Here is a 14,978-nt window from a genome sequence, read left to right as displayed (position 1 = left end):
TGAACTGCGCTGCGCAAAACTCCGCATTTGAACAGTCAATAGCAAATACTTAAACTGATAACACCATGAACTGATGGTAAAACTAACGACATTATTAACTGTCTTGATATCTACTTTGAAAGCTGACGCTCGCGATTATGGTAAGGGGCGTTACATTTCCGACGCGTGCTTGTGGTGTTCGGCCAATCACAATGCACTGGGTCAGCTGGCCAATCAGAGCAGACTGCGCTTGTCGGAAGGAGGGGCTTTGTTGAAAACTACGTGTTTGAGAGAGGCGGGGCATAGAGGACCTACAATAATGTACAGTATTTTAAAAATAATGTGTTTTTTGAACATTAAAGCATGTCAACATATTCTGTTACACCAAATACACAAAATAATGATCTTTAAAATAGCATCATATGACCCCTTTAATAAATGTACTTTACTTTAAACCCATAAAATCAAAATAAAAAAATTTAGATACATAATGATCTATGAATATATTTTAATTAAATATATATAAGTGTGTAAAACAGTTATGCTGGAAACCGAAATAAATTTTTTTCAGAATCCTTTGATGAATATAAAGTTGAAAAGAACTGCATTTATTTGAAATAGAAATCTTTCGTACAATTATAAATGTATTTACTGTCACTTTTGATCAATATAATGCATCCTTGCTGAATGAAAGTATTAATTAACTGTGGATAAAGTATTAAATAGTGTAATTATAAATATTATTTTGCAAAACTTGTGTACGACTAATTCCTCTGTTGTGTGACTGTATTATATGTACTTATATTGTGAATGCATTGTATTTTGAATTAGATTCTTAGACTCTTCCTGGCATTTCAATTCAAAGTTCTGAATTCAGTTTTGCACAACCCTGCTCCAGAGAGTGGGCTTCTGAATGAGGACGATTTTAGTCCTCTGAATAAAATAAGAGTTGAGAGAGTTTACAGCTACTTCTAGAACAGCACACTGACCATAGAAGAGTCTGAGGGTTTCCAGGCCCAAGAAGAGGAGCAGCAGGACAACATCCAATATCAGATTGGCTTGTGGGTAAGGCAGGATCACCCCTACAAACGGCACAGCAAACACCGATTACTTCACATATAAAAAAACATATACATCTCAACCGCTCAACGCTTTATTGAGCCCATACATCACCTTTGTAGATAAACATAAGAATCTCAGCGATGAAGAACGCTGCAAAATACCAGCCGTTCAAGTGAAACAGGATCTGCAGTGGGGTGGAGGACAACTGAGATACTTTGTTAAGAAGCAACATAAACGGTAAACAAAGATAGAGGTGTAATTCAGAAAAATGTAATGGAAGGATACGACAGGTTGTCTTCCTGCAAAAGCAAAATTAAATACTGAATTAATGAACATAACGTAGGTGTGTAAGGAGAGACTGGGAATTGTTGTAACGCCCTCTCTCTTTCTGTTTTTGGTCCTAAATCTCTCAGAAATGTACCAACCTCAGACTACAATCAATATCAGTCAATTTAAGATCTGTTATCACAAAGCAAACTTTAAGAAATAATGCTGAATATGTCAAACTAATTAGATAATCTGTTACAACATGAAATTCACATTCTCATCAAATCCATCTTTTTAAAGAGGTCATATGATGTTGCTAAAAATAACATTATCTGATTTCTAGTCATGTCCTCTTTTGGAAGACCAAACAAAGTAGTTTCGCTTTCACAACGAAACAGCATCACACAGCGCGGCCTTGAGTATGCGGAGGCCGGCTTGAGTGAGCAGAGGGGGTCGGGCTTGAGAACGGCGCGGCCGGAGGATTCGACAAAGGAGCGTCCAGCAGGCTTGCTGCAACCACATGTGACGACCCCGGGCTGGACTCCGCTTCGTCCACGGTGAAAGCCGATCCGGCGATCCACAGCGTGAAGTTGATGTATTCCCTCAGCGACCAGCACGGATCAGCTCCAGGCATGACGAAGCGGATATCGTCCTCTTTTGGAAGATCAAACAAAGTAGTTTGGCTTTCACAACGAAACACAGCGCCTTCACAACATGGCGGTGGCGGCAACAACACTACAGTGAGAATACAAGTTACGATCGTCCTCTTTTGGAAGATCAAACAAAGTAGTTTGGCTTTCACAAAGAAACACAGCGCCTTCACAACATGGCGGTGGCGGCAACAACACTACAGTGAGAATACAAGTTACGACTTCTTTCTTTGCTTGAACATTTGTGCGGCGTTATGCAAATCTTCCCACATCGTGACGTAGACATGTGGGGGCGTGTTAGAACGAGCCGTTTTAGGTAGGCGTGGTTGACTCTTAACTTTTATAAAGAATATCTCTTTGGATTTGAGACTTTAGTCTTTGCAACTTTACAGATCTTCTTTATGCACCAAGAGCTTGTAACACTCCAAAGAGAAAGGAAAAATTGAAATAGCATCATATGACCCCTTTAAATACAAAACACTGATTTTAAAATATGAAAATAAATCATACCCGCATTTGATTCATAAATGTATTCGTTTTTTTTCCCCAATACTTGGTAGTTTGGAAACCATTTTCCGCCAATGAATAATTAATAATAATAATAATAATAATAAGTAATTGCGACTTTTATTTCACAATTCTGGGAGAAAAGACTGTTTTCTTAGAATTGCGAGTTTATATCACGCAATTCTGACTCGCAATAGCGAGTTTGTATCTCGCAAATCCGAGAAAAAGTTCAGAATTGTGAGATAAAAGGTCACAATTACATTTTTCTCCAACGGGCGGGGTAGATTCACTAACGTTACCGAAAAGTTAACACTTTTGGAGTTCTTCTCAAACAGCAAAGTTTTGCTGAAACTTCTGAAGCGACTATCAGACAGGAGCAACACATGGGCCTTAACACCTCAAGAATAAAGTGGGTATGTAACGTTACACGAATGAATGCAGCTTATGCATGCTTTATACAACAAGCGATAAAAACTCACGACCCATGACGCACAATCATCCCAGTCTAGCATTTATATTACATTAAGTGCTCGGTTCATAAGCAAATCACAGGCAACTCACTAGAATTCGAGTTCATAAATATTTCCTAGCATGACAAAACGACAGTAGTGTTGTGAATGGCTAGCATTAGCTAGAAGATGCTTCTCCTTCATTCGAATCAAAAGAGCATTAATTGATCGCTTGTTTTTTACCAAAACGTTTTATTCGGCTTCATAAAAGCTATTCGCTCGGTTCACAATAAAATATAATAAAACGTGTGCCGACTTTAAGCTAAATCCACTCTAGTAAATCCCGAACACCTTTCTGCTTACCGTGTGCGGCCATGTTGAATTGCCATGGAAACGGCATACTGTGGGCGGAGACAACCATCAGTCGTCCAATCAAAACACGCATGAAGAAAACAAGCGTTTAGTTGATAACTGTACATGCCTTTATTTGAGCAGAAACGATCTTACTGCATTCTATTTTACTTATAAATTGAGTTCAGTACACTGTACGAAAGTACATGCTTTTTAAAGAAAACTACTTTTTGTTGATTACCAGATAAAACCACTGCTGAAACAGAAAAACAACACAGCAAACAGGCTGTAATAAAAAAAAAGACTAAATAAAATTACAATTACAATTTCTACATTACTACAGAATCACTTAATCATTTAACACATATTATGATGTGAATTAGCTACAGTTATGCTATGGTCATGAATGTCTATGAATGATTTCTGTTCCGTGTCATGGTTTATGTCGAACTGTTTCGCTCCTTGTGCTCCTAAAGAGAAAAGGAATGAGAAGGCATGTCAGTCTAATCGATCTTATACCACACTAAAGATAGATATGCAAAACAATCATGCAAGTAAGAAGTCTGTGAAGGTTTGCCTTCAGCTTTTGATGATGCATTGGGGTCCTGCAGTGTTCGTCTTTGGCCTCTTCCTCACTGGCATAGATGGCATTACACAAGCTGCAGAAGTAACCCACCACAGGCCGAACAAACTCTGTCCCTGTTGGTAAAGTACAACAGATCAGTTGAGCATTAGCAGAGCCGTACGGTCCATATAGCAGGACCTCGAGTGCCTTACTAGCTACACATGCTCTTACCCACTGGATCCATCACAGGTGTTTGCATCTCTGACACGACGTCTGAATTTTCCGCCTTCGTTCCGCTTCCTTCATCAGCTGCAGAATCTTGCTTCTCATCTGCCTTTGAGTTGACATCTTGATTATCATTCGAGGACTCCTAAAATCAGTGTAATTTATCACCAAACTCAGAGTATCAGTAGTTATACAGCACAGCAGCATCTGAAAGCTTGCAAAACAGGGATTTGACCAAAGCCAGGTGGTTAAATTGCAAAAGAGAATGATTCACCTTGACATTCGCTGATGTTTGGATAAACAGCTGCTCAGAAATAGCAGAGATTTGTGTCTTGGATTCATCATTTTCCTCCTCGAACTCAGTAGATGCTTGTAGAGAACCATCACTAGGTCCATGTAGAAAGTACCGAACAAACAACACAAAACAAATAGGAGTAAATTTGGTGTATGGATGCAATGAATGATTTTCATCAACCAGATAACTTTTATGACTTATGAAAAAATACATTGCTTACATTCAAAAAATGTGCAAATTGAATACTATAAAAACATATGAAGACCACGCGAAACAGCATGTGGAAAAATGTTTACAAATATGAACGTTACACAACACAAAGTCAAGTGTTTGTCCAGTTTTCAATAAGAGGAACAGTAACATACGACTCAAAGACTTCTATTTCCTGTTACATGTTATAATCCCATTACAGTTACTGTTCTCATAAAAGTTAGATGTAGGATTCAATTAAACACGGTGCATTTAAAACCAAAATTTAACATCCAAAAAACATTTTATCAGAATAAATCATTTTCTCTGTTGTACTCAAGCTGGTTGATATAAAGCTCAGTAATATCTATTGGTGACCTATGATGAGCCTTGTAGCAAAGCACCTCTCAAACACACTAAACAGCACACACCTCTGTCCAAAAACCTGACAAAGGCAACCCACATCAAACCCTATGCTTATTATTTCATTTGAATATGAAGTGCTTCGAACTGTTTGGGGTTGTGCACTTTGTCAAGCATTTTTACCCAAAGAAATACATTTTTCACTATTGTTAACAGACATCACTTGACTAATTGTTAATGATGCAGACTATAATCAATTTTGCAGGTCTTGAAATAGATATAAATTACTATCAAATACCTTTTATTTAAATGAGCATGTTTGGTAGACACTGAAATCTTGGGATTTTTTCCAGCAACTGTAATTTTATTCATGTTGGCCGCAGCTACAACCTTTTCAGCATCAGAGGCCTTTTTCATTTCAATCAGTCCCTGGGGGGGGAGAACATTTTAAGATTTCATTTATGGAAGCACTGAATCAGTAGTTATATCTACTAACCGTTTGATGGAGGCGAAACATCCAATGGCGTACTACTTTTCCATATGGCTCTGCGATGCTCAGGAAATCTGCATCAGTGTACTCATCAGGCATTGGAAGGTTTCTGATCTGGAGAACTCTGCCATACGCTTCCTGAAGTATTGGAAAGCGGCAGAACACCGTGTTACCTGAGCTGTGTATAATCAATGATGCGGCAATGTATACACGTGTTTTGTGGCCCCCATAAAAAGACATGCACTGCTAAAAAGACACTAAATTTGAGATTCATATTGGACCCTGTGAGAAATTATTTCTTGATTTTACCTCCTCATCACTAGATGCTTGCATGATTGTGTCCATGTTGGTTTCCTTTCCTTCCTGAGCCTCAGCATCTTCTTCAGAGATCTCGGTCTCAGCCATCACTACTGTACTCTCCTCACTAGAAGCCAGTGTGCTTGAGGGCTCCTTATTGATCTCTTCAATATCTTCCTTAACTTTCGCTTTCTCAGAGTCAATCCTTTGCCTGAAACAGAATCAAATATCATCTGATGTGTTTTTCAGACCACACAAGCACAAAAGGAGAATTAGTCATTTAAATGTAAGCTACCCCTCGTTCAATTGGCTGTATTTCTTTGACACTGTTATCCTTAAGTTTCTGCCACCTAGTTTAATATGTTGCCTTTTACACTCGGCTTCAAGTTTTGCAGCATCGGCAGCATTCACCATCTCAATTAATGCCTTCTCCACCTGCAATGAAAATGTAATTAACATAATTCTACATATATCACACAGACAAAACCTGCACCTCAAATATCATGAACAATTAAGAGTAGAGCTGTAAGAATATCGTAATGATAAAATCCGACTATATCAACAATAAGTTAACTATTTCAGAAAGCCTTAATGAATCGATTCAAAACTGATTCAACAAATAGTTCTATTTGTTCAAATATATGCATAAAAAATATTACTGTTTATGTGACATTACGATTCAATATAAAGTTTGTTCGTGGAAAAATGTGGAAAACATGCTTTGTTTTCTTACATTAAGAAAATAAAATCAAACTGTCTAAATGGTTAAAATTGTTTAAAAAAAAAAGTTTTATCATTTCAGAGCAAGTACATAGATTGAGCTATATCAGACAAATATCATCAGAAGCTAAAAAAAAAATACCAATAGGCCTATATTTTAAGTCATATCACCTAGACATAAGAGGCCCATAACATTCAAGACCAATATGTTTTCAAATGAATTACAAAAATTAGATTGCAAATAAACTGTTTGATATTTTGCTTACACTTTTTCCTTCAATTCAATGTTGAAGTTATGCTTTCATTTGATCACTTTACCTTTCGATTGCTGCGAACCAGACAGCAGCCTGCCACATCTCCGTATTTTTTCCCGATTTTCAGCAAATCTGCTTCACTGTATTTTTTAGCCACTGGAAAACCTACCACCTCAAGAACTTTGCCAAACTTTTCCTAAAAAATAAATAAAAATAAAAATAAATAAATAAAAAAGCAACTTAAAGAACTCAAAATCCCTTTGTGTAATTTATAGAAGACATCATAATTTGTGTTCCATATTTACACAATCACAAACCCTTTGAGGGGAATAACAGACTAACCTCAGTGCTTGAAGTCCAGATCTCCTTATCATCCCCTAAAACAGAATGGACATACTTCCTCAATTATATTTGAAATCCGACTAAAGAATAAAACTTTTTTGTAAAACTGTTTTAGGAAAACATACAGCAGAACTTTATTGCTTTTACGGTTGAATTATTCAATAACTGTAAAATAAATACCTTGTTCTGTCAACACTCTCTCCTTATCTAGATTTTCTGAGAAATCTGCTGCCTCCTACACAAACAAAACAGACAGATGTGTTTCTTTACCTTTTGTAAATATAGAATGTAACATTATTAGTTATGCATCACTACCAAGTGAAATACTTATAAATTGTGAACATTTATATTCAATCAAAGGGGATCAGGAAATGACGCAAGCAGGACTTGGAACACTTGTCGCACGAATGAGCACCAAAGCTGCTGGGCCATGACTCTAACAATTATTTGATATCCTTTTCTAGATACCGAGTCCTCAATTTCAAAATGTAGGTAACTGTAACTCTCATTTGCGTTTACCTCCTCCATCTCCACCATACCGCCTTTTTGCTCCTCTTGTTGAAGCTCGTATTGTTCTCCGTGTTGAAGCTCTTTTTGCTCTTCTTTAAGCTCTTTTTGCTGAAGCTCTTTTTTCTCAACTTCTTGAAGCTCTTTTTGGTCTTCTTGAAATACTTTTTGCTTATTCTCAAGCTCTTTTTGCTCTCCTTGTTGAAGCTCTTTTGGCTCTTCTTTAAGCTCTTTTTGCTTTTCTTGAAGCTTGTTTTGTTCTCCGTGTTGAAGCTCTTTATGCTCTTCTTGTTTAAGCTCTTTTTGCTTTTCTTGAAGCTTGTTTTGTTCTCCGTGTTGAAGCTCTTTATGCTCTTCTTGTTTAAGCTCTTTTTGCTTTTCTTGAAGCTTGTTTTGTTCTCCGTGTTGAAGCTCTTTATGCTCTTCTTGTTTAAGCTCTTTTTGCTTTTCTTGAAGCTTGTTTTGTTCTCCGTGTTGAAGCTCTTTATGCTCTTGTTTAAGCTCTTTTTGCAGAATCTCTTTTTTCTCAACTTCTTGAAGCTCTTGTTGGTCTTCTTGAAGTACTTTTTGCTTATTCTCAAGCTCTTTTTGCCCTCCTTGTTGAAGCTCTTTTGGCTCTTTTTTAAGCTCTTTTTGCTTTTCTTGAAGCTCGTTTTGTTCTCCGTGTTGAAGCTCTTTATGCTCTTCTTGTTTAAGCTCTTTTTGCCGAATCTCTTTTTTCTCAACTTCTTGAAGCTCTTTTTGGTCTTCTTTTTGCTCTTTTGGCCCTTCTTGAAGCTCTTTTTGCTCTCTTTGTTGAAGCTCTTTTGGCTTTTCTTGAAGCTCTTTTTGCTCTCCTTGTTGAAGCTCTTTTTGCTTTTCTTGAAGCTCTTTTTGTTTTCCTTGTTGAAGCTCTTTGGCTTCCTTACAATCACTTGATCTATCTGAAGTTGTAGCAGTTGGTACATGCTCTGACGTCTCTGGCTGTATGCTCAATGTGTCCATGTCTGAAGGTTTAGTCTGATCATCTGACTCGTTCACAGCTTGGACATCTTCAGCTGCATCCTGTTCCTGTTCATCTGAGGTATCATGCACCTCATCATCCGTCTCTTCATCTACTGTGAGCTCATCTTCTGAATTCAGTGCCTCACCATCATCTGCTATAACTGCCACTCCTTCAAGATCACTATCATCAGCCATGACGTCAGACTGATCATTGTCATCTTCAACAGTCTCCTCCACACTCTCTTCTGTTTTAGTTTTTTGTTTCTGGTCTTTAGAAGGAGTGCTTCTTTTAGAACGGGATTTGGATGAGCTGTCCCGTTTTGAGCTCTCTTTGGTTCTCTCCCGTGAGCGTCCACTTTCTTCTTGTTTCTTAGAGTCTTGACTCCTGCGAGACCTGGACCTCTCCTCAGAAGCTCTTCGTTTGGGGCTGGGAGAATCTCTGTGGGATCTCCTTCTTGGGCTGCAACTCCTCCTCCTTCTCCTGCTGCTATAAGGTACTGGTGATTTTTCTTTGTCAGCATCCTTCATACTAGACCATTAAGAGAAAAACATGTTATTTTAGAAGTAGAGTGGAAAAAATGTGCACCAAATTAAGGTCATGTGTGTAATGTCACTGGCGTTACACCGTGTCCTAACTACACGCGCCGCAAAGCGATAAAAGGTATCTTTTCCATGTTAATCAGAGTTTTTGTCCTAACCAGCCACGACGGCGACACACAAAGTTTCTATTTTAGGAACCCTCTGCTGGTCTCTGCTGGACCCTCTCGGATGGAACAACAACATACAAACTATGACAATGCTATTCTCAAGTACTGATTATGTGATTTATTCAATGTTAAAAGTGAGTTTGAATATCATTTTGCAAGACATTTATAGCCATACTGAAAGCAACAATAGATCTTGAAAATAAATTAAAGCAAACGTGTATGTTAAGACTGTGAACTCAATGCGAACCAAAAAGTGTATTCCATAACAAAGATGGTATCAGTCACTCAGTATTTACTTTTAATAATGTTTAAAAGCTTTAATATTAAGATAATTAAATGATAAACTTGTCCATTTCGTTGGGAGTGCAGTGCGCTTCTGGGCTTTTGAATGGCTGTGATATTTGAGTGATTCTGTCGTGTCACGTCTGGTGTGGACAGCCAAGATTCTTGCTTGTCGCTAGAATCTTGTCGCGTCGTGTCTGGTTAGGACACCGTGTTACCCAACAAAACAGTCCAAATGCATAAAAAATGGTGTCTACGTAAGATCAGCAAAACACGTTTACCCAAGTGTCTGGTACTCAGTTGAGGAGCAAACGTTAATGGTTTTTCCTTTTATTTTGAGTGCATTGGTTGAATAATGCTCCACCAATTTGTTGGCCTCTTCCATGCTGCCCATCTCCACAAAACCCTGCAAAAAGGCACAGTCTTTATACTTTATAGGCGACTGAAGAGAAAAAAACAAGCCATAAGAATAACTAAGTAAAATATTTGTATAACAATAAGTCTGGCTACCCGGCTTGGGAGAAACAGTGAATTTTTTACTGATCCGAAACGCTTAGCAATGGCCGTCAACTCCGAGCGTATGCCATCTCCAGAAGGTAGCGGTGAAAAGCTCACTACACAAGATGTCTGTGAAACATGAAGGAAATCATTCAATCACCATTGGTGGCAAACATTTAAACTAAAACAAATGTCACTTTGAAGGTGCCGTTAGTAACTTCTGAATGGAATGGCACTTGGAAAATATCTCTGATCCCTTCTTAATAAAATAATATTAGGTGGCACAAGTTTCAAAATGGTTAACATCGCTTACAAGCAGGAGTTTTGAAACTGGTTCAATTAAAATTTTTAGAGAAAAACTGTTTACCGTTTCTTCTTCCTAAAGACTAGTTAAAAAACATCATGAGCTCAAATCACATATTTTACAATAATTTATTTTAGTATTACCTCTGTGACAATATAACAACTAATTCATTTAAGAAACAACATGTTGTCTTTCTAATATCACACTTAATATTTTCTCATACTGCATAAATGGGTTTTACACATGCAAATATGTGGCCGTATTTATATTTTAGGATATTTGGTGGGCCATGGCATCAAAAAGTCCTGGCTTACAGCACCTTCAATCTTTCATTTGATGAGCATTTAACAAAACTGTGCTGATCATTACTCACCTGTAGGAAACTGACTGCTGCAGACAGAGTAAATTTGATCAGTTCTCCTTTGATCCTCAAAGGGTTTTGGTAGAAATATTTTACTATATCCTCTGCCTGGCCTGCTGTTCCCATATTCACAAAAGCCTAAAAAATATTACAGGAAAAAATTATTACAGCTCATTTAAAAATCAGATTCATATATATTTGTTAAAGGAGTTATATATATTAAAAAAAATAAAATTCCATACCATTCTATGTAACATAATAATTTTGACAATAGCCCCAAACTGGCCAAGCAATTTTTTCAGGTAAGCTTCGTCGAATTCATCCACTTCAAACTTGACACACACCACTTTGCACTGTAATTAAATGTAGTAAAATAAATAAATACAATAATGTCTGAACATCAGAACAGCAGTAAGCGAAACAGAACATCAAAAATAAAAATCTACCTTCGATTCAGTATTATTGCGGTTTTGACTGCTTGATGATGCACGTCTACTGCTCGACGCTCCATTTCTGCTGCCTAACGATCCTTTTCTACTGCTTGAGGTTCCACCTGAACAAAAAGCCCAACACCTATAATATCTAGAAGATGCTCAAATCAGTATGAAGAGGATAAAGACTTTACCTCGTTCCTGTGTTGTTCTAGACGCGAGTCGATCAGAATGGGGCTCATTTCTGTTAAAGTGTATATGTTTAGCATGTAAGCCAACACATTTATTGAAATGTGCTGTTTTATGACATATAGCGAGGGAATGATTCTACCTTCGAGCAGACTGGATTGTCTGATCCCACGCTGGATATCTAATGAACAAGGATATTTGTGTAAAACATTTATTTACAATTGAGCATTTTGGGAGTTGCTTTTATCTAAAGGTTTCAATACATTCAAGGTTTGCATTATATCAGTGTGTGAGCGGAACTAAACCCATGCAGTTGTTAGTGTCATGCTACTGTTAACTTAAATACATCAAGGTGGAAAATACAAAATACTAGCCTATTACTTTATAAAATGTGTGGTGAAGAATTGCACATGCTTTGTCTGTACATTGACTAATGTTTCATGTTAAGTCTGTTATCATCCTCACTATCACCAAATGTGTTTTTTAAACCGCTTGAATTTCATGTTTGGCAGAAAACATTATTTAGTGACAACATGACTGCGCAGGAGCTTTAGAAACAAATTAAAGAATAAAGTTGCGGATACTTACTTTTCCACAAGACTAAGTTGACTATGCGCATGTTGGGCTCCTTTTATATGCACAGACCAGTCCTAAAACACAAGTCATATCTCTAAATATTCGTTCATGAGGCATTCAAATATATAATATGACAATCAAAGTACATTTATAGTTCATATGGTTAAGAAACTTCCATCAATTTTAAACAAAAGTATTTACAAGTCATGTATACTTCTTTGCCAATGAGTTTTTCTACACCCTCTAACTGCATATGCTATCAAAATTGACAGATCTTCAATTTTGGGTATTTGCTCTCTTATCAAAGGAAATCAAACAAAAATGACCATCATATCAAGAACACAGTCAATTATCAAGTCATTATTCAGTGAAAATTGTTCCTTTCAATATATCCCTTAAATCTCATTCCCACTAGCGCATATTCATAATTGTTGCATCAAGATGCATCACACCCAAGTATGACTTCATTGGCCAGTGACTCCATTGGTTCTTGCATGTCTTGTGACCGAACATGATGCGGCATATTTGCATATGCGGAAGCGGAAATGAGATTCGAGAACTACAGCAGTGGGATAATGACTTCATACAGTGCATGAGTCGAATGGACTGCTTTTATGTTACTTTCTGTCTTTATCAGGTTCGATACAACATGACTGTAAACTACACCTTTAATGCATTACTACCTATGTGGATAATAAACATACTACTTGGACTTACCTCATATGCCACAGTACGCTCATGTGTATTTTGCTTGAAACTGTCTAGTAAATAGCTGGTAAAGTAGAATCTGTGAGAGCGAAAAAAGCTACTTACCTTGTGAGAGAGGACAGTGATATCGCAGAGCACGCATGCGTAGGGAAATACTGGTGGAGTTTTCCCGTGGAAATCTGACGCCTCCTTCCTGGTAGGCACTCTATGAGCCGACTCTGTCCTCCGGTGGTGTGACGATTGACCAACGTCTCTGCTGGACAGGTGCGAGGGTGGAGCAAGGTCTCTGATGGACAGGAGCGAGGGCAGACCGACGTCTCTGCTGGACAGGAGAGAAGGTGGAGCGATGCCTCTGCTGGACAGGAGCGAGAGTGGAGTGGCGTCTCTGTTGGACAGGAGCGAGGATGGAGTGGCGTCTCTGCTGGACAGGAGTGACGGTAGACCAACATCTCTGCTCGACAGATGTGAGGACTGGCCAATGTCTCTACCGGACAGATGTGAGGACTGGCCAATGTCTCTACCGGACAGATGTGAGGACTGACTGACGTCTTTACTGGACAGATAAGAGGACTGACTGACATCTCTGCTAGAGCGGTGGGAGGATTGACTAGCATCTCTACTGGACAGATGTGAGGAATGACTGCCGTCTCTGCTGGACAAATGTGAGGATTGACTAACGTCTCTGCTGTGGCTAGAGTAAGACTGCGGGACAACGGACGTTTTCTGCCTTGATGGTTCTGTGGCACAAGACGCTTTATCAAAATAAGACTCTTTGTCTTTCAGATGGTTGTACTCCACCACATAGTTCGACTCAGAACTGGTGTACGTGCATGATGGAGAGCTTGTTTGTTGGATGTTTTCCCAGCGGTCATCCCAGGTTGGAAGCTGCTCTCGAGGAATGGAATATGACTGACGGACAGGCAAATCCAATGGATACTCAACCAGCTGAGTGTGGCTCCTGTCGTCCCAGGAGCGAGATGACGAACTGGCTTGGAGCGCACTGGACCTAGATGAAGAAGTGCTGGACGCTTTCTTCTTTTTGATCTGTGCAAGAAGGTCAGGAAGAGTATTGGCTGCGATGAGATGCTCGGGAAGCTTGGCCAGAGTTTGAAGGTCTTCAGCATCCAGTCCACAGCTATGCAGAAAAGACAAAGCCTTAACAGAAGAGAGGACAGGTTCTGATGAGAATGGAGACGTCTGCTCTGGAGATGCGCCCCTAATTCGCGACCTGTAAGCGGTAGACTCCCGGTGATAAATTCGTTGCGAGTCTTTGTACTTGTCATCGCTTGCGCTGTAATCAGCTGGGTTTCGGTATGGATGATTGTAAGACATGTTCCAAAGTTCCAAGAGGTCAAATGATTATAGGACCTCAAAAAAAGCAGCTCTTGTAGGGGCAGTTGCTGTTCACCTGTTAAAAAAGATGTTAAGTAAGGAGACTTTGTTCTCCTTATATTGATACTACATTACTGAAGAGATGGGCTCCAGGTGGAAGATCTGCCGGTGAATCCGGTGAGGTGTGTCACCTGTATCAGTCTTACCTTGAGATGAAAAATCAAATCATTCATACTTTGTGGATGTCTCTGGATTTGCTTTATAAAACTTCAGCTGTATCAGACCAGTAATATGACAACTAGTAATTAATGTAACTTGTAGATGACAAATGTCCATGAACTTAGTTAAAAAACATGTATAAGGGAAGGCAACTTTAACGGTTATGTTTTTAATCACTTTCTCTTTCAACATGCATTTATAATGCCTGTAAATTAATATTATAAGGACAAATGATAGCATGTCACTGCTTGACATGTCATGTAAACTACCTCAATGGAGGTGGAGTTTATTTTTCAACTTAAAAGTGAAGAATAATTTGACGGTTTTTCCTGAAATGTTGATCTTATGTGTTTTGGCCCTGATGCTAACCGCCATATTCCCGCTAACGCAATACATCATAGGACACATCAGCAAATTACAGACATTACGAAGGCACTAATCAGTTTGTATTGATTTATAAAAACTCACCTACACAAGCTGGAATAAAGCAAACGATCGGTAAAGCTCTGCAAAGCAGCGGTTACCAAAGCCGTTCTTCTTGTCTTGGTGTCTAAACCGGAAATGTGATCTTTCAAAATAAAAGTCACCAAAGACGTATCGTTTGTATTATTGTGAATAAAATGTAATGCATAACTTTATTACATTTTATTCAGAAATAAATACTAACATATACACTATAACATTATTTGTTTAGAACAGAACTTACATATAAAGTTAACTTAAAAATAAAGCTCTGATAACACCAATTTATTACATTGTATATTACATAGGCCTATGTATGCCCTGTTGAAAAAACCAGCATATGCTGGTTAGGTATGTTTTGACGCTGGGATGCTGGTTTAAGCTGGTCCTTTGCTGGTTTATGCTGGTCCTTT

General features: G+C 38.3%; 2 protein-coding genes across 4 annotated transcripts in view; both read right to left on the bottom strand.

Annotated features, from left to right (window-relative positions):
- LOC107662032 (transmembrane protein 216-like) overlaps positions 1 to 1,273 on the bottom strand; it is a 2,447-nt gene extending 1,174 nt beyond the window's left edge. The window contains exons 1-2 of the mRNA XM_016451889.1: positions 1,153 to 1,273; positions 969 to 1,061 (exon numbers count right to left, since the gene is read on the bottom strand). Of these exons, the coding sequence (XP_016307375.1) occupies positions 969 to 1,061; positions 1,153 to 1,273 (214 nt within the window). The remainder of the gene's footprint in view (positions 1 to 968; positions 1,062 to 1,152) is intronic.
- LOC107662019 (uncharacterized) lies at positions 1,179 to 14,656 on the bottom strand. Of its 3 annotated transcripts, XM_016451870.1 has the most exons (25): positions 14,572 to 14,656; positions 12,658 to 14,090; positions 11,857 to 11,918; positions 11,411 to 11,449; positions 11,274 to 11,323; positions 11,095 to 11,201; positions 10,891 to 11,001; positions 10,661 to 10,786; positions 9,996 to 10,112; positions 9,767 to 9,891; positions 8,311 to 9,025; positions 7,525 to 8,112; positions 7,186 to 7,240; positions 7,006 to 7,040; positions 6,728 to 6,859; positions 5,985 to 6,124; positions 5,702 to 5,900; positions 5,399 to 5,530; positions 5,201 to 5,331; positions 4,330 to 4,441; positions 4,062 to 4,200; positions 3,843 to 3,964; positions 3,278 to 3,735; positions 1,327 to 1,340; positions 1,179 to 1,246 (listed from the first exon to the last, which is right to left on the bottom strand). In XM_016451870.1, exons 2-23 carry the CDS (start codon positions 13,882 to 13,884, stop codon positions 3,706 to 3,708), a joined length of 4,494 nt encoding a protein of 1,497 aa, XP_016307356.1. In that variant the 5' UTR covers positions 13,885 to 14,090; positions 14,572 to 14,656; the 3' UTR covers positions 1,179 to 1,246; positions 1,327 to 1,340; positions 3,278 to 3,705. The 3 variants fall into 3 exon arrangements, with proteins under 3 accessions (XP_016307356.1, XP_016307355.1, XP_016307357.1); XM_016451869.1 differs by lacking the exon at positions 14,572 to 14,656 and having other exon boundaries at positions 12,658 to 14,225; XM_016451871.1 differs by lacking the exon at positions 14,572 to 14,656 and having other exon boundaries at positions 5,435 to 5,530; positions 12,658 to 14,225.
- Between the last annotated feature and the right edge of the window lie 322 nt (positions 14,657 to 14,978).

This window comes from Sinocyclocheilus anshuiensis, unplaced genomic scaffold (assembly GCF_001515605.1).
Source record: "Sinocyclocheilus anshuiensis isolate Anshui unplaced genomic scaffold, SAMN03320099.WGS_v1.1 scaffold535, whole genome shotgun sequence".
Classification (NCBI taxonomy): domain Eukaryota; kingdom Metazoa; phylum Chordata; class Actinopteri; order Cypriniformes; family Cyprinidae; genus Sinocyclocheilus; species Sinocyclocheilus anshuiensis.
This window is presented reverse-complemented; position numbering and strand designations above follow the sequence as displayed.